At 57.0% G+C, this 18,813-nt stretch overlaps 1 protein-coding gene across 1 annotated transcript; it reads right to left on the bottom strand.

Moving 5' to 3' along the window:
* Positions 1–457: 457 nt before the first annotated feature.
* SYT3 (synaptotagmin 3) lies at positions 458–15,505 on the bottom strand. The gene is made up of 10 exons (XM_042970347.1): positions 15,330–15,505; positions 13,672–13,837; positions 10,079–10,604; positions 7,218–7,605; positions 6,771–6,989; positions 4,532–4,652; positions 3,685–3,856; positions 3,441–3,573; positions 1,191–1,259; positions 458–979 (listed from the first exon to the last, which is right to left on the bottom strand). The coding sequence occupies exons 2-9, from the start codon at positions 13,820–13,822 to the stop codon at positions 1,194–1,196; spliced, it is 1,776 nt and encodes a 591-aa protein (XP_042826281.1). The 5' UTR covers positions 13,823–13,837; positions 15,330–15,505; the 3' UTR covers positions 458–979; positions 1,191–1,193.
* Positions 15,506–18,813: the final 3,308 nt, after the last annotated feature.

Genomic DNA, 18,813 nt, shown 5'->3' with positions numbered 1-18,813 from the left:
GTTATGTGAGCAAAAGAAATTTCTATCTTTTCAGCTCTTTCTGGTGGAATTCTGTTTTATGCAGCTGAAGCCATCACAACAGATACAGCATTATAAGCTTGGAGCTCCAAATGGCTCCAAGCTTATTACTATTGCAAAGGCTTGCCCGAGAATGAGTTCATAAAGAGCAATGCAGAGTCACTTGAACACCTTGATCTGACCATGCCTGAAGTCCTTCTGTATGCTCAGACTCACCATGTACAAAGAGCTTTCAGTTCTGCCTGTGGCTTATGGTAGTTTGGGTTGCATTTTGTGTCTTACAATCATAAGGGTCATGGCATACGTAACATTTACAAACTAAGGCTCCAAAGAGACCGATTTAGTTGCCAGAGGTCACTCGGCCAGTGAATGAAACTTTGGTCTGAACCCAGAGCCAGGATGTTCCAACCCAGCTTCCCGGTCCCAGAGAGGACAGGAGCCCCGGGTGGAGTGAGACCCACGGTGTGTGTTTATTCCGGTGTTGGTAGCAGCAGCAGTGGGGGGATCGGCCAGACGCAGGGTGTGTTGAACAGAAAGGGTAGACACGGGCGTGTGTGTGTGGGGGGGGGGAATACGGAGGATTGGTCTGTTGACATTCACAGCAAGAACAAGGGTCAGGACACCAAGTCTTGGACAAACAGCAAAGAGACAGACAGAAAGACGAAGGGTTTGGGGGGCTGGGGTCCCCCAGACATGCATGGCCCCTGGCCTGGAAGAGGACCCCTGGGGAAGGGAAGACAGACACAGTGGAGACTGAATGCCCCCCCCCAACCCTGAAACAGGGAGCTGGGCCCGCCTGCCTCCCACCCTGGCGCCTCGCGGGGTAGAAGGATGGGTGGGCCCAGGCGGCCCCGCACCACGCAGCTCGGACGTTATGGCTTCGAGGAGATGAATTCACAGTCCGGGCAGGAAGGGATGGGGTCCTGAGGGGGCCTGGTCCGATCCTGGGCCTAGGCCAGACCTGCAGGACCGGACAGGGAGGAGATGTCAGTGACGGCAGAGAGCAGGCCCGTGACCTGCTGTAGCTCCGTCAACACTCCCAGGGACTCAGGAATCCCGGCCCATTGTCCCTCCGTCATCTGGCCCAGGATTCCAGGTTCCCAGCCCCTCCTCCCTCGGACCCAGGAGTCCGGGACTCCAACCTCCGTCCTCCCCTGGTCTGGGTTCCTTACCCCTCACTCTGAGTTCTCTTTCTCTGACAATCCTTTGCTGCCTTTTGTGAAGCTGGACAAAGTCTTTTCCTGAAATGAGGAAATCCAGAAGGTTCAGATATGGGGGACAGAGGCAAGACAATCGCTAATAAGCAACACAATAAGACATCGAACCTCCCTTTTCACTCAGCTCGCCTCAGAGAAGCTGAGACCCTGTCTTGGAGCCTCTGGGGAGCCAGGGAGGGCTGTGGGCCGAGAAGGGGCAGAGTCATTGGGGGGGGGGGTAGAAAGACCCTCTGGGGCCAAGCACCATGGTGCGCCACTAGCTGAAAGTCGGGGTCAGGACCTCACTCAGCCCGGATTCCACCCCTCTCTGTGCTCCCAGCATTGCCCAGCACGAGCACAGCACACAGAAGCTTCTGGAGAAGTTGGTGAAACGAGCGAGTAAACTAGGGGAAGAGTGAGCGGTGGAAGGAGAAAGGAGCTACGATCTGTCCCTCTAAATAGAGCCATGGTCTTTTCAAAACTCAGGCTTGAGCCCTGGGCCCTGCTGCTTAAAATCCCTCCTCACCCCTCAAAGAAAAGTCCAAAGCTAGGCTACAGTCAGGCCCAGGAGGAGTCCGTCCACCCTGGGTGCAAACTTTCAGCCGTGCCCAAACTCAGCAATCAAGGGAACTACTCTTGCAATGCGATATTTTGAAAAATCAAGATTAACCCAAGGAAAAAAAAAAATCCACGATGTGCAAAATATCAAATTAAAAAAATTTTTTTAATGTTTATTTATTTTTGAGAGAGAGAGACAGAGACAGAGTGTGAGCGGGGGAAGGGCAGGGAGAGAAGGAGACAGAATCTGAAGCAGGCTCCAGGCTCTGGGCTGTCAGCACAGAGCCCGACTCAGGGCTCGAACCCACGAACCGTGAGATCATGACCTGAGCCGAAGTCGGACACTTAACCGACTGAGCCACCCAGATGCCCCCAAAATATCATATTTTAAACAGAGGCCGGTCCTGTGTCATATTAGAGACTGAGACGAAAGGAAAAATAAGCAGCCTTCTTTTTACATCTTTTTTATGGTTAATTTTTTTCCCCAGGAAGTTAAAATAGTTTTTAAAATGTCGAAAACAATGAAGAGGAAGTATACTGCAATGCACATCGCTTTATTATTATTATTTTTTAGTTTATTTATTTTGGAGAGAGAGAAAGCATGAGTGGGGGAGGGGAAGAGAAAGAGGGAAAGAGAGAATCCCAAGCAGGCTCTAGGCACAGGGCTTGAACCCATGAACCGTGAGATCAAGACCTGAGCTGAAGTCGGATGCTTAACCGACTGAGCCACCCAGGCACCCCAAGACTTTATTTTCTTCTTAAGAAAAAATTTGTGGGGCATCTGGGTAGCTCAGTCGGTTAAGTCTGACTCTTGATTTCAGCTCAGGTCACTATCTCAGGGTCCTGAGATCGAGCCCTGCACATGAAGGCTGCCTAAGATTCTCTTTCCACGCTGCACATGAAGCCTGCCTAAGATTCTCTTTCTCCCCCGCCTCATCTCTCTCAAAAATAAATAAAATTAATTAAAGAAAAAAAAAAGAAAGAAAAAGTTGTTGATCCCCACCCAGTACACCACAATCCACTGACTTTCAACTACAGCCTGTTTAAAACAAACTGAACCGAAACCGAGCCCCCCAAAAACCCAACCCAGCTCCCTCACTCAGTTTTCCCCCTTTATTTTGGACTTAGTATCATGGGAAATAATAGTAACAGTAGCTGACCATTTGCTGAGCCCTCAAGGAGAGGCAGACACTGAATCCTGCATTAACTCGCTGAATCCCCCTATCTGTCCTAACTTTAGATGCTATTAACAACCCCAGGAGTGCCTGGGTGGCTCAGTCGGTTAAGCATTCGACTCTCATTTTTGGCTGAGGTCATGATCTGGTTAGTTGAGTTCGAGCCCCTCATCCGGCTCTGTGCTCAGAGCTCAGAGCCTGCTTGGGATTCTCTCTCTCTCTCTCTCTCTCTCTCTGCCCCTCCCCTGCTCATGTTCACTCTTTCTCAAAAAGAAATAAACTTAAAAAAATTTATAAACATTAACAACAACCTCATTTCTCAGTAGAATTACCTGAGACACAGAGAGGTCAAGTGATTTGCCCTAAATCACACAGCTAAAGTTGGTAGAGCAGGGATGCCAACCTAGGTGGTCTAGAGTCCAACCTAGGCCGGAATGACTAGATGAGTGCGTGAATGGCGTCCCGAGGGTCACTGGGAGGCCGCCCAGCTCACCTCCACCAGCTGATGCCAGTGTTCCACGGGCTTGCGGGGGTTGGCCAGCATCTCCGCCCAGTGCTCGCGGCCGTGGGGGTCGGCGGCGTCCGGGCCCACGCGGCACACACCGATCACCTCGTTGTGCCCGATGCTGGGGGAGGGGGGGGCGGGGGGGGGGGGCGTTGAGCACTTCGGGAGGGAGGGGGCGGGCTCGGTCCCATCCCCTGGCCTCCCGCCCCCCGGCCCGGGCCATGACCCTCACCAATCATAGTCTACCACCGCGATGCTGAGCCCCACGCTCTCCACGCTCTCCGGGGCCACATCGAACACGAGCGCCTCGTTGTACGTGGGGTTCAGCGTGTTCTTCTTGATAGAGGTTTTCCGCTTCTTCAGACGCCGCCCCTCGCTGATCAGAGAGGCCTTCACGTAGGGGTCTGGGGGTGGGCATGGAGAGCCCTGAACCGACTGGACCTCCTCCCTCAGACCCCAGTCCAACCCATGGGTCTGGGTCCCCATTGCCGTCCTCCCTCAGACACAGAAGTCTAGGCCCCCAGCCCCTCCTCCCTCAGACCCAGGAGTCCTCACCCCCAGCCCTTCCTCCCCCAGACCCAGGAGTCCTGCCCCCAACCCCTCCTCCCTCAGACCCAGAAGTCTGGGCCCCCAGACCCCTCTTCCCTCAGACTCAGGAATCCTAGCCCCCGACCCCTCCTCCCTCAGACCCAGGAGTCCTGCCCCCAGCCCCTCCTTCCTCAAACCCAGAAGTCTGGGTCCCCAGACCCCTCCTCCCTCAGACCCAGAAATCTAGGCCCCCAGCCCCTCCTCCCTTAGACCTGGGAGTCCAGGCCACCAGCCCCTCCTCCCTCGGACCCAGGAGTCCTGTGCCCAACCCCTCCTCCCTCAGACCCAGAAGTCTGGGCCCCCAGCCCCTCCTCCCTCAGACCCAGGAGTCTAGGCCCCCAGCCCTTCATCCCTCAGACCCAGGAGTCCAGGCCCCCAGCCCCTCCTACCTCAGACCCAGGAATCCAGAACCCCAGCCCCTCCTCCCTCAGACCCAGGAGCCCGGGCCCCCAGATGCTCCTCCATTAGGTCCCAGCACCTCACGAACCCACCTGAGAAGCCAGTGAGGTCCATCGCTTTGAGGTTAGAGGCTTTGATGATGGTCACGGTGAGGCGCCCGGCGGTGGGGAGGTAGCAGAGTGAGAAGTTGAGCTCCCCGAGATCTGCCTTTTCCTGCAGTTGGGGAAAGGGGTTCAGCCGTGCCCTGCCTCAGTCTCCCCTGTCTCTGCCTCACGTTCTCTCCCATCTGGAACCTCCAGCTCTCCTCCCTGACATCCAGGACTCAGGTTGCCCACCCACTTCACAATCGGACTCTGCCAAACCTGGTAACTCCTTGGTCGCAGCTGCCTGCCACCAGCGAAGCTGGTTTGTTCTGCAGGGAGGATGGGAAGAGGCACGAGTGCAGGGAGGGAGCAGGAGAGAGAGGGAGAGAGAGAGAGCAAGCACGCACGCACAGTGAAATGTAGGCTGTGACAAGGACCAAGGCACTGAGAGCTATAGCTTGAAAGGCAGACCCACAGAGTCCTAAAGCAAGAAAACCCAGAGAGGGGGCATAGAGACTCAGAGAGAGAAAGAGAGAGAGACAGACAGACATACAGACAGACAACAAGCGAGACGTCAGAAAGAAGAATACAGAGACCGGGAGGAGAGGGAGACAGAGACCCAGAGGAGAGAGACAGAGTCCGGGTTGGTGGTGGGGGGGGGGCGGTGCCAGAGCCCCCAAGGGGCAGAAGATCCCAAGAAATGGGTATAGAGACTTGGTGGAGGGTATGGAGAGCTGGACAGAGCGAAAGAGACCCAGAATGAGGTGGGGAGAAGGGCAAAGGCCCAGAGAGAGACACAGAGAGAGAGAGAGAGACAGAAACCTACCCAGAATGAGGGACAGAGATCCAAACAGTGTGTCAGACACTGAGAAGTCAGTCTTAGGGAGGGCAGGGGACACACCAGCCCTAAGTGAGGCCACAGAGGAGACAGAGACTCGCACACCCCACACAGACCTGGAAAGGGGGCTGAGTTGGCCCCGGGGCCCACGACCCGCCCTGCCCTGTCCTTCGGCGTCATCTGGGCCCCTGGCCTCCCTACCACACTGATGAGGCCCAGGTCCCTGGACCCCCCACTCCCTGCCCTTGACAGCTAACTGTGACCACCTAGACCTGGAGCCCCCGAGGACTGTGTGGGGTCCCCGGGGCCTGATCCTGAAACGAAAAAAGCCAACTGTTTAAGGAATGAAGGCACAAATAAATGAATGAAGACCTCTGGTGATAATGAGCGGGGAGGAAAGAAGAAGTGACAGACACAAGGAGACAAGGTGGAGGCAGGAGGAAGGGGACTGTAGCAAGAGCTGCGGGCACCCAATTAACTGTGTCATCATGCAGATGGTGAAACTGAGGCTCAGAGGAGGGCAGGACCTCGAGCGTGGCCATCATCTGGACAAAGCTAGGACAGGGCTCACACCCAGTGCACACACAGCTGCCCCACATCGGCAGACAGCTGGAACGTTGTGACATGCACAGATCAGACCCGAGAGGGCCTAGGAATTGGGGGTTTGAGGCTTGGGGGTGCAGAAGGGGTCAGGACACCCAACGAGCATGTTGGAGTGACTGGATGGACAGAGGAAGTTGGCCAGTAGCGGGGGGTCGGTGCTGGGCGTTGTGGACCCTACAATCTGGTTGCCGGAGGAACTGGGGGTGTGGGGATACTGGGGACCCAGGTATGTCTGAGGCCTGGGGGGATGAGGCTACCAGGATTCAGGCGGAGACCGGAGGATGAGTTTAGATCTGGAGGTCATGGGTTTGAAACGTAAAATGTTCAGAGATCAGAGGGGCTGGGGTTTCAGGAAGCCTGGGAACTGGAAAGCCAGGAGGTTGGAAGGTGAAGGAAGTCAGAAAAATACAAGCTGGGAATTCCGGGGTCAGGACGGTGGAAGGTCAGGAATTTCGGGTCAGAGGGCAAACGTCGTAGGGATCACACCATGAAGTTATGAGGAGGTGGTTGGTGGGTGTCTGTTACAATTTTCCCGGTTGTTACCATCAGATGTCAAAGGGGGAGTCAGAAGTTGGGAGGTCTGGGGTCCAGGCATGACGTCAGCATTTGACGGGGGGGGGGGGGGGATGGGGGTCCATGATATCAACCTCTACACTTTGCTTGCATGCTTGCAATATTTCGCAATAAAATAAATTTCAAAAGAAAAGCCTGGGTCAAGAAGTTAGAGGGTTATGAAGTCCAAGGGCAGAGAGGTCGAAAACTGAGGGGTCCTGGGTCCCCAGGAAGAGGGATGCAGGGGCCACTGACCGAGCCGCCCTCCACGATGTCCCTCCATAGTGGGCGGTCGGGGGGCTGCTCAGCCAGTTCCAGGAGGTTGTCCAGCACCACTTGGCCGATCAGGTCGTGCCGTGAGAAGCGGTCGAAGTCATAGACGCTGAAGTGCAGTTTGCGCTGGGCCAGCTCGGCCAGGGGCACCGAGAACTGGAATGTCTCATTGAATACAGGGTTCAGAGTCTTCCTGTGCACCTGCAGGGGGTGGGGGAGGGGGACACCACACCCATCAGCCGCTTGCAAAGGACCCAGGAGTCCAGACCCCCAAACCCCTCCTCTCTCAGACCCGGGAGTCCAGCCCCCAGCCCCTCCTCCCTCGGACCCGGGAGTCCAGACCCCCAGCCCTTCTTCCCTCAGCCTCAGGAGCCAGACCCCCTCCCCCTCCTCCGTGGGACCCGGATGTCCAGGCCCCTCGCTCCGGACCTTGGTCTGGAACTTTTTCTTGCGGTCCGGCAGCAGGTAGATCTTGACGTAGGGGTCTGAGAAGCCATTGGAGTCCTTGGCCGGGAGGTCCAAGGCCTGCAGGATCCGCACCACCAGCTGGTCGGAGCCATAGAGGTACCGCAGGGCAAAACTGATGCGGCCGCAGGGCGCCCCCCCTCCGGCCTCTCCCGAGCCCGCGGCCCCGCCACCGCGCCGGCCACCGGGTCCAGTCCCCTGGTACAGCTCGGGCTTGATCTGCCCGATGAGTTTGGCTTTTTCCTCACCGCCTGGCAAGGGTAAGGGTAGGGCAGGCGGCCGCTCCTCACTGCCAGGGTCCGGCTGAGGGGTCAGGGTCTGCTGGGTGAGGGGCCGGGGTAGGGCCGGGTACCTGTGGGGGGTGGGGAAGACCAAGGTGGGGCCACTGACAAAGGTGGGGATCTTTGACAGCATCTAAAGACCCGGGAGACTCCTCCCTGCCTCTTCCCCCAGCACCGCATCCGGGTGGCCACAGATCCCACCCTGGTTCACTATGACCTCGAGCCAGCCACTTGCGCTCTTTGAGCCTCAGTTTCTCCACCTGTGTTGGGGGGGGGGGGGGTGTGGGGTATCCCGGTCTCTAAACTAGCTCCAGCTAGCATCTGCTTATGCACCGGCTTCCAGAAGCCTTCCCCTGACCTCAAGTGCATGACCCAGAATAACCTCTCTGGACTCCAGAGGCCCCACACAGCCCAGACCTCCTGAACCTTCTTCAAATCTCCCCAACCTGCCTTAGCCCCAGTATCACATTTCCCACCTGACCACCGCTCCACCTGGCCTGTCCTTTCTCTCTCAACTCCCTTCTCCACCGTTCCTAGTGTCGATGGGACATTCTGGAAGCCCAGAGCTCCCCTCTCGGGCCCCTCTGGGCCTCTTCTCCCCTTCCCCCCCCCCCCACGCTTTCCCTGGACAGGCTCATCTGCGTCCCAGGTTTCCACACCCATCAACAGCCTTTTGTCTGTTAAATGTGTCTCCTGGGCTCCAGCCCAGACCCGCTCCAGGCCTCCCGGCCTCCCGGCCTCCCGGCCTCGGCCTCCCACCAGACCCCCGCACGCCCTTCCCCGCTGGGCTCAGCGCCTTCTCCCAGACCCGCTCCTCCTCCCCGTTCCCCCTGCTCCACCAAGATCTGCAGGCCAGACACTGGAGCCATCCTCACCCCCCTCTCAAAACTCGCCCCTCCCCTCTCCCAAACTCCCCTGTCCCCGTGGCCCCGGCTCATCTGCCCTGTCCCGCGTGGACCATCACCCCCGAGGTGAAGTCCGCGTGACGGGGCCCCTAGCGATGGGCAGCCCCAGATGTGCTGAGAGGCAGGCCCGGGGTGGGGGGAGCAGGAGGCTCCAGCCGTGGAAAGGGATGTGGGGGTGGGGGTGGGGGCTCCAGCTACAGATCCCCCGCCACTCCTTGCTCCCGGGGTGACTTTGAGCAGGTCACTGACACCCTCTGAGCCTCAGTGTCTCCATGTATGTAATGGGGGTGGGGCTTCCCCAGAGACCCCAAACTACATCTCCCATGAGCCCCTGGGCCCCTGGCCAGGTCCTGGGATTACCAGGGTCCTGGGACCTTCTCCCATTACTGTCTGGGGCCCAAGATGATCCTTCTGAAGGCAGTGTCCCTGGTCACTGCCCCAGAGGCCTTACACTCAACAAGATCCAGATGAGCTCAAGGTCTCCCTCACACCCACTCCTCTTCCTAGATCCTCTGATCTGACACCCACCCAATCACCAGGCCAGGATGGGTGCTGTTAGCACCTGTCCCCACCCCTCCTACCCCACAGCCATCCGCCCCGAGTCTCATCTCTCCTGCCCCCTGACCTTGCCCTTTCCTCCCCGTGCCCACAATCTCAGCTCAACCTCCTTCTCTCCTGCCTGGACTACTGGCCTCCAGTCTGTCCCTCTAGTCCATCCCTATGTGGCCCCAGAGAGGTCTTTCTACCCCCAAAACTGGCCCTGCCCCTCCTGCTCACAGGACAGAGTCCCCGCCCCGAATGCCCTGTGTGGTCTGGCCCCACCCACAGCCGCAGCCACATCTCCTCGGCTTCCTTTTCGCACATGTACTCGCAGGCCATAGTGACTGCTGGCAGTTCCCACAATGCGCTGTGACCTCCTTCCTCTCTAGCCTTTGCACTGGCCGCTCTCTCCTCCTGGAATGCCCGGCTCACACCCCTACCTCTGTGCCCGGCTAACTCTTCCTCACTCTGTAGGTCTCAGCCATCTCTGGAAGGCCCCAGCCCCCTCCCAGACCGGATCAGCGACTCCTTGGACTCCCACGGCTAAAGTGGCCCCCTAAGCCACTTTCCTGCAGCACTGGCCCGGCTGGGCTGGGCTGGCCTCTCTGGGGACCCACTTGCCCCGGACTGTACGTGGCATGACGGCAGGGTCTGGCTGCCACGCTCACTTCTGTTTTTCCAACACCCAGCTCGGGTCTAGTTCATATTAGGTGCTCAATGACATGCTCAGACGGATAGCGATCAGACGGATCCCAAGTCCCACCACCAATCCTGGCTTAGGGTGAAAGACTCGAATCGCTTTGTGTCTCAGGGCCTCGGGGGTCTAATCTTCATTCTGCAGTCCTGTGCTCTCTGAATCTGAGAGTCCAGGTCTCTAGGCTCCCCCTCCCTCAGACCCTGGAGTCGGGGGCCCTAGCCTCTTCTCTCCCCGGGACCCAGGAGTCTACACCCCCCAGCCCCTTCCTGCCCCAGGACTCAGGACTCTGGACCTCTAGGCCTCTGGGCCTCTTGCAGGGCTCAGGAGAACCGTATCTGGGGAAGAGACACAGAGGAGGAACAGAAGTTCAGAGTGGACCCCCAGCCCAGTAGCCTGTCTCACCTGGTGGTGGGTGCCAGGCTTGTGACCTGCTGATGCGACTGGGCACTGGGCAGGCCCCCACCACTGGGGGGCAGCAGGAGCAGCCCAGAGCCCGCACCTCCCTCAGAGGGCAGTTCAGGAGATGTCTGGCTCGGTTTGACCCCAGCGGCCACTGCAGCTGCCGCAGCCTCTGGATACGAGTCCATGTCCAAGTACGAGGGCTCAGGGGGGTCAGAGCCCCCTAGGCTGCCTGGCTCCAGCAGCTCAGCGAAGGGCGGATGGTGGGCGGTGTGGGCGTGGTGGTGTGGACCCCCCAGCAGAGGATGGCCACCCAGGCCGGCCCCCAGGTGGGGCCCGCCACCGCCCACCAGGCCTGCCAGCCCGACCCCAGGGCCTAGGTCTTTGCGCAGGGGGCCCCCGCCCACCGCTGAGCCTCCCTTGTCCCGCCAGGGCACCCAGCACAATTTCCAGGACACGAAGAGGGAGACGCCCAGAAGGACAATGCCACAGAATGTCACGATGACCGACAGCAGGCTCACGGAGATGTCTGGAGAGAGTGAGGACAAAGGTCAGGGGTCAGGGTGGGGTCAGAGCTTATCCTCCCACTGCTGTCCCCAAAGAGCTAACCTTTAGCATTCGCCATGCATTGTCCTAGGCACCTGACGTCCGTTTACTTCAACTCCCCGGCCCCACAGGCTGGGTATCTCTATATAACCGTTTTAAAGATGAGGAAACCGAGGCACAGAGAGGTGGAGCGACTTGAATAACGCTGCGCAAGCAGGTCAAGGACAGATCTGGGATTTGAAAGCGCGGTCTGTCCTCGGAGCTGATTCTGAATCACTAGCCCGTGCTGCCTCTCTAGAAGAGGACACACCCAACGTCCCCCCAAATGCTCGGAGATGACCAAGGAGAGAGGAGCCGGCGTGACCCCTCCCACGACAAGAGTTCAAATCTGTGTTTGCCGCGTGGCCCCGGGAGCATATCTTAAGCACTCTGAGCCCCACGTTCCCCGTTTGCCAAATAGGAAGTCCTGCCTCTTACGGTGGAGGTAAAAGGGACCCATCGCTGAGATGTCTACTGAGTGGTTACTATGTCCCAGACGCCTAAGTGCTATATTGGCATTGGTTTACTCGTGCCTGACAGGCGCCCTGGGAGCTTGGCAACCTTATTAACACCTGCTTTCCACAAAAGGAAACTGAGGTCAATGGACCCAAAGTCTCCTGTGCAGAGTCCCCACAGGTCAGCGCTGGAGTCAGACCTTGACCCCGGAGCGCCTGGCTCCAGAGCTGTCACGCTTCACTATTTCCCAAGAAATGGTATTTGGGACGCGGGTTATTATTCGACTGACAAATATTGTTACGTTTGGTGATACCGCTGCCGCCGTGTGTAAGCCAGCATCAGCAGCTGCCACGGCTAACGCCTTGCAAATGCTTCCTGTGTGCTGATGTGCCTTTCAGAGAAACCCAGGGAACAGCCTAGTTCTCGAGCCAGAGGTTCCTGGGTCATTCAGGAAGTGGTGCCAGGAGTAGGGCTCCTCCAGGGAACGTGAATCTGTTTTGGGATTGACTCCTGGGTCTCAGCGAGGGAGAACACAGGGGTATTTCGTGCACCGTGCGGACTCTAGATTATGGCGGGTGGGGAGAAGCTATTGGCTAAGCTATTGGCAGCGAGGACAGCTGAGTGGACTGGCTGTGTCCTGTCCCTGCAGGGGACGCCGGGTGGTGAGGGGATGCCCTCCCGTCCCGAACTGACCAGGGCATCTAAGTCAGCAGTCTGTGGTGTGAATCCGCACGGCGCTGCGATCGATCCCATTTTACAGACGAGGACGAGGAGGCTCTGAGAGACAGGAAGTGACCCTGTGGGGCCATACAACTGGCGATGGCCAAACTCTGAAATTCCTACTTCCCTCCGCCCCTTAGGGTGTTCCTTTCCAGGTGACTAACATCTGCTTAGAGTTCTGGGGACCTGCTAAAAACCAAAGCAAGGGCTTGCCAGCCTCCTGAGCCTGGGAAGAATGGAGAAAGGGGGGCCGTTTGGGAGGACAAGGTGGAGACGAGGAGAGAAGAAACGAAGAGCTGCTTGCCTCTACCATCAGCCTGACCCAGACCCTCTCCAAGTCAAAACATCGATCCTCTAAACTCTGACAGATTTCTCACTTCTGTCCGCCTGGTCTGGGGAGCCCTTTGGGCTTGGCAAGGTGATGTACCTGTGCAGTAAAAGATCAACCTTGCCCAAGGAAATGTTTGGCCCTGGATCGGCTCCTGGGAAGGAACCGCTAAGTCCTTGAACTTCCTCCCTGAAAGTGTTTTTGTTTACCTGTGGAACCATGGGCCCTGCCAGATGGTCCGCAGCGTGATTGACGCTGGGGGACTAGGACGTGCCGTATCAGCTCGGCCCCTGGAGGGGCCGGAGGTGAAGGTCAGCCACACGGGCGGTCAGCCACGTCTACGTGACCGAGACTGGAAGCTCACGCCTGGTCTCTCCTGGACCCTACTCTCTGTGTCTTTCCCTTCGCAGAATTTCATCCCTATCCTTTTGCCGGATAAAGCGTACCCAGGAGTAGAACAGCATTTCTGTGAGTCCTTCTAGGGAATCATAGAAACTGAGGGTGGGCTTGGGGACCCCCAAATTGCCATAGTATACTAGACTTCCTGGGGTCAAATCTGGCTCTTCTGCTTACAGGCTGTGAGACTCTGAGCACAAACTGGCAGCTCTCTGGACCTCATTCCTCATCACTGTCCCTGGACATCTGGCGCGCGAGGTGTCGAGCTCCGCCCTGCACTCAGCAAGTGTGGCTCTAGGTATAACTTCTACACGCATGCTTCCTCAGGGTCCCTCGGGGCCACTCATGATATTTCCTGGTGTTCAGAACCCTGCCGCTTCCTAGCTGGGTGACCTTGGGCAAGTCACTTCACCCTTCTGAGTCTCCCCTCCGCCATCGAAAATGAGGATTCTGTGTACCGCAAAGGGGCGTTGTGGGTGGTTGATGAACAATGCAAAGGACCTTGCGTACTGCCTGGGACACGGTCGGTGCTCAGTAAGTACATCCCGGCATTTATTGAATGACCACTGTGTGCCCAGCTTGTTCTAAGCGCTTCACATGTGTTACATCACTTGAGTCACTCAGCCGCCCCATGAGGTAGTCACTTTTATTATCCCCATTTTCAGGAGGAAACGGAGGCACAGAAAAAGAGCTACTTGCCTAAAGCCATCCATTAGTAAGTAGCCGGGGGTGGGGCATGGGGGGGGTGGGGAGTGGGATTTGAATGCAGGCAAGTCAGACAGGCTGACCCAAAAGCCTGAGCTTTTAAGTACTATGCAAGATACACAACAGATGTGTGAAAGGGACATGTATGTGGCTGGGGTGGGGGGCAGTGGGCAGGAGGTTCACAGGGCCAAACACAAAAAGGTCAGGAATCAAATGGCCCACCTCGTTCCTTCTCCTTAGATCAAAGGTGTGGGGACCAGCAGCAAGCAGGATGGAGGCAAGACCCTAAGAGGGACTGGCCAGGGCCGCATAGAGAACAGAAAGCTGAACGAGTCTGCTCTGAATCTCTGAAAATATTGACTGTAGCAGAGACAGGGGGCTGGCCGAGACAGCTGGGGGTGCTGACCTGCATCTGGGCCCCGGGGATAGCCTCGAATTCGCAGGTCGTTGAACTCCTGGCACCTGTCACTGGTGTCGGCATCTCGGACCCGCGCACAGAGGTCCGAGACCAGGATGAGTGCCCGCCGGCAGAGGTCATCCTCGTAGTCTCCTGACATGGTGGCCGGTGGGTTCTGTGCTTGGAAGGGGCCGGACGAGGGTGCAGATGAGAGATGAGATTGAGAGAGGGATGGATAAAGGATAAAAAGGGAAAGAGAGAAAGGGAAGGACAGGCGAGGGGACAGAGATTGGGGCCAGGTGGATCAGGGGAGGTAGATTGGGGAGGGATAGACGATGAGAAAGAAATCCGGGGCCGATAGACAGGACTGAAATTCGGGGTGCAGGCAAGAAGACAGTAACGGATTGGACAACCAAGGGGACAGAGATCAGCGTGAATGGACAGGAGGAAAGAGAACAGGGACAAATGGACAAGGAGGAAGAGACTAGGGAGGCCAGTCAAGGGGCAGAGATTAAGGACAGATAAAGAGACAGAGATTAGGGGTGCCCAGACAAAGGGACAGAATTTAGGCGTGGGCAGACGAGGGGACAGCCATTCTTCGTTCATGCATTCGACGAATATTCATTGAGCACCAACTACATGCCAGGCACTGTGCCAGATGCTGCAGAGCCAGCAGAGCACGCGCCCCACACAGTCCCCGACTTCCTGGTGTTACAATCCAGTGAGAGGAGACAGGGAGTAAGCAAGTCAACAAACACCACATAAACAAACAAGACGTGCTCACACCGTGAGAAGTGCTCTAAAAGAAACAGAGGAAATATCACAAAGGGACTAGGAAGTGGGCAGCTGGGGGGCTCTCTGTGGCCACCGGCAGTGGGTGGTGGGGCTGGCGTGGGGTAAAGCATCCAGAGCAGCAGGAACAGCATGAGCAGGGGCCTGGCCGGTTCAAGGAACGAGAAACAGGCCAGGTCCAGGTAGAAAGGGACAGGACCGAGAGAAAGGGAGGGATGGGGTTAGAGAGAGAAGAGATGGTTGTGTGCGGTGGTGGCTGGGGTGGGATGGGAGGTGCAGGATGCAGAGATAGGGACCAAGTTGAGGGAGGGAGAGAGAAGGGGAAGGGAGACAGAGATAATGGGAAGGGCAAACTGGGGCCCAGAACGGAGGGACAGATGCACAGACACAGGGAAAGTCAAGGACTGCGATTTGGGATGGACAAGCCATAAAGAATGGACTAGTGTGTAATTTATGGGAGTGCAAGAGATGGGCGGACAGAGGGACAGTTAGAAGCGCCAGGACAGAAATATCTCTGAAAGAGAAACAGTGGTTGGCAGAACGGATGGGGTGCAGGAATAAAGGACAGACTGACAGGCGATGGCCAGAGATCACAGATGGGCGAGGATACAAAGGAGGGCTGGGCAGACAGACATGGGTGCAGAAGGAAGGTTGGATGGGGGTGGGGGCATACGAGACAGGGGACCGGGAGAAAGAGGCGCATGTGGGGCGAAGGGGAATTCGCCACACATGGTTTGGAGGCAGACATCAGAGATGGGCTGGAAGGAGAGTGCAGGGGGAAATTAGGGACGGGCAGACCAGAGCTCACGGATGGACAGGTGTCGTGGGGGTGTTGCAGAAGGCCAGGACTCCGAGACAGACGTGGTCAGACTCACCTGCGCTTATCCCTGCCGTGTTCTGGGTGGCAGCCGAGGCGGCGGCTGGCGGCAGCCCATGGGGGTTGTAGGGCGGACAAGGGGCTGCGGACCCGTCCCCACGCGCCAGGTGGTGAGAGGAGGAGCCGGATCTGGGGGCCGTGGCCAGGAGAAAAAGCTCAGTTCGAGCCTCACGTCTCGTCCTCCTCGGACCGGCTGCTCGACCCCAGGCGACCCCCGGGAGGTCCAGCCACCCCCTCCCACCTCCGGGGCCCCAGCTCCCGTTGAGCTTAGAGACTACAATTCCCGACAGGCCTCGCGCTGCCGCGGCTAAAGACTTCACAGACCCGGCGCTGTATGGGCTGCTGGGAATTGAAGTCCTTCATGCTTCTCCCGGCTGCAGAGAGGATGGGAATTTTTTTCGGAGGTGGGGAGGGGGGGGTTATGAGATGCCGGGGTCCCAAGGCGCTGCAGGGGGGAGGAATGATGTCCTGGACCCCGAGAGGCCGCGGAGTCCTAAGTCCTCAAGGGCCATGGAGTGGGTAAGCGATCCCCACCTCCGGGGGATCGGTGGGTGAGGTTGGGGTACACCTGGGTGTTTCGGGACCCCCCCTTTCTAGGGCCACGTGCCCCTCCCCCGGGGCGGCCCGCAAGCGCTGCGGCACCCGCACTCGCGGGGAGGAGATCCGCGCGCCTCTGCACCTACCCCCGCCCCAACGCGCCGGGGCCTCCCCCCAGGATCGGCCTGGGGCGGGGGCTGGGGCAGGGGGGAGGGGGGAGGAGCGGACTCACCCGGAGCCGCCGCCGCCGCCGCCGCCGCCGCCGCCGCCGCAGCCCCGCGCGCCCGCCGCGGTGCCCGCTCGACTCCTCCCCCCGCCCCTGGCGCAGGTCCGCGGCTCCTCCCCTTGCACCCCCTCCTTCCTCCCCTCCGAACCTGCGGCTTGAGAGCAGAAATCGCGCGGCCGCAGCGAGGAAGGAGGGAGGTTTCCCAGGACCGAGGCGTCCGAGACCCAGCTCTCTTACACAGCGGAAGATCCAGCTGTCTGGGATCGTGACCCTCTGCGCCCCAGGATCTAGGGGTCCAGGCCCCCCAGCCCCTCTTCTCTCAGCTGGAAAAATCTGGGACCCCAGTCACTTCTCCCAGAACCCAGGGTAATGACTTCCCACCCCCCCTCCATTCTCAGATCCAGGACTCCACTCCTCCCCTGGCCCTTCCTTCACAGGACCCGGGACTTGGAGTCCTCCCATCTGGGGAGTTCTGGAGGCTGGCGGTGGGAGGGGAGGCGGAGCCTCAGAGTTAGCGGGTGTGGAGAATCTCAGCCCGGTGTGAGGTCCTAGCAGGGACCTGGGTTTGGATCCCTGCCTGGGCCGGCTCCTGCCTTTGTGCCCTCGCGCTCTTTTCTCTGAGGTCGTTTCCTCATCACAAAAAAATACAGAGACAATCAAACTGTCTCCTAAGGGATCCAGACGTTTGAAAAAACCAGGCAACGTAGATAAAGCCTTGGCACCGAATAGGTGATGAATCTTGCTCAAAAGCACCAAGTAATTGTTACTGCCATATTAATAGCGGTTAATGATAATTGCCACTGCGACTGAGCTAAGTGCTTTGAAAGCGCTTCCTTGTTTAATCTTCACTGGCCCTGTTAGGTGGGTGCAGTTATGCTATCCCCATTTCACAGAGGAGGAAACTGAGGTCCGTAGAGGTTTAAATCCCTTGGAGAAGGTCCAGAGCCACATAGTCACAGGCAGCAGCCGGCAGGGGTGGCTGGGATGAGCCACAGGCTTCCTTAGTGCTGCCTCCCCTACTCCCAGTGACACTCATAGAAATATAATCTCTTGGGTAAAAAAATATTTTGGGGGCTTCCGGGTGGCTCAGTCGTTGAGCGTCTGACTTGGGCTCAGGTTATGTTCTCAGAGTTTGTGGTTCGAGCTTTCACATCGTGGGCTGTGCTGACAGGGCGGAGCCTGCTTCTGATCCTGTCTCTCCCTCTCTCTGCCCCTCCGAGCTCTCTCTCTGTCTCTGTCTCTCTCTCTGTCTGTCTCTCTCTCTCTCTCGTTCAAAAATAAATGAATTAACTTAAAAAAAGAGGGGCAAATTGTCCAATTCCGCTCAGCCTTGTTTAAAAAACATTTTTCTTCTTCTGCCAAGGCAACTCTAAGACAAGTTCCCTAGAGCCTCCCTTTAACTAGATCCCACCCCCTCCCCACCTATTGCTACCTATGTATACATTTGCAATTACTGTCACCCTGTAGAATCCCCCAGGAGTGCCTCCCTGGTGCACCTTGAATCCTATCCTCGGTGCTTCTTCGTTCTCCCCGATAGACCTGCATTTGCACCCAGGGAAGCTGGCATGGGGGGCGCATGCCCAGATGTGTGCACACAGACCCCACATGGCAGTCCATGAGCCCACTCACAACTAGACCTTCGCACCCAGCTGGCCTGCACAGAGTCCACAGGCAGCCCTGTTCTGGAAGAGATACACAGAAGGAAGTGTGCAGCAATGCATACACCCAGAGATGTCTACACACGTGGGCTTGCCAGACTTCTGGGACACGTTTCCAGAGAGACATCGACTCATAGACTGGCAGCTGTGGTGTCCCGGTTGTGCCTGTGGTTTGGGACATGGCAGGGTCAGGGTTCAAATCCAAGGTCTGCTCTCAATATTGCCTGTGAATTGCTTATATTCTCAGTGCCTCAGTTTCCCCATCTGTAAACGAGGGTAGTTTTTAAAAAACCCAGATTCCACGTCATTAAGTTATTTTGAGGATTAAATTCAATTCACATGAGATGCTAAAAAAAAAAAAAAAAAAACAACGGGGGCACCTGGGTGGCTCAGTCGGTTAAGCGTCCGACTTCTGCTCAGGTCATGATCTCGCGGTCCGTGAGTTTGAGCCCCGCGTCGGGCTCTGTGCTGACAGCTCAGAGCCTGGAGCCTCTTTCGGATTCTGTGTGTGTCTCTCTCTCTGCCCCTCCCCTGTTCATATTCTGTCTCTCTCTGTCTCAAAAATAAATAAATGTTAAAAAAAAATTAGAAAAAAAACAAATAAAAAAACGGTTCCTGTTTAGTATTGTCATAATTAATACTTATATGCATTTGCTCATATACTTTTTATTTCTTTATTTTTTACCTATTTATTTTATTTATTTATTTTTAAATTATTTTTGTAAATATGAAACTTACTGTCAAATTGGTTTCCATACAACACCCAGTGCTCATCCCAACTTTTTTTTACCTTTTTAAGGTTTATTTTTGAGAGGCAGAGAGTGAGTGGAGGAGGGGCAGAGAGAGAGGGAGACACAGAATCCGGAGCAGGCTCCAGGCTCCGAGCTGTCAGCACAGAGCCCGACACGGGGCTTGAACTCACGGACCGTGAGATCATGACCCTGAGCTTAAGTTGGATGCTTACCCTACTGAGCCACCCAGGCGCTCCTCTTTATTTCTTTAAAGTAAACTCTACACCCAGCACGGGGCTTGCTACTCATGTGGCAGAGATCAAGAGTCAC

Source organism: Panthera tigris, chromosome E2, assembly GCF_018350195.1.
Source record: "Panthera tigris isolate Pti1 chromosome E2, P.tigris_Pti1_mat1.1, whole genome shotgun sequence".
In the NCBI taxonomy this organism is placed as follows: Eukaryota; Metazoa; Chordata; class Mammalia; order Carnivora; family Felidae; genus Panthera; species Panthera tigris.
Note: the sequence above shows the minus strand (reverse complement) of the source record. Positions and strands in the feature narration are given on the sequence as shown.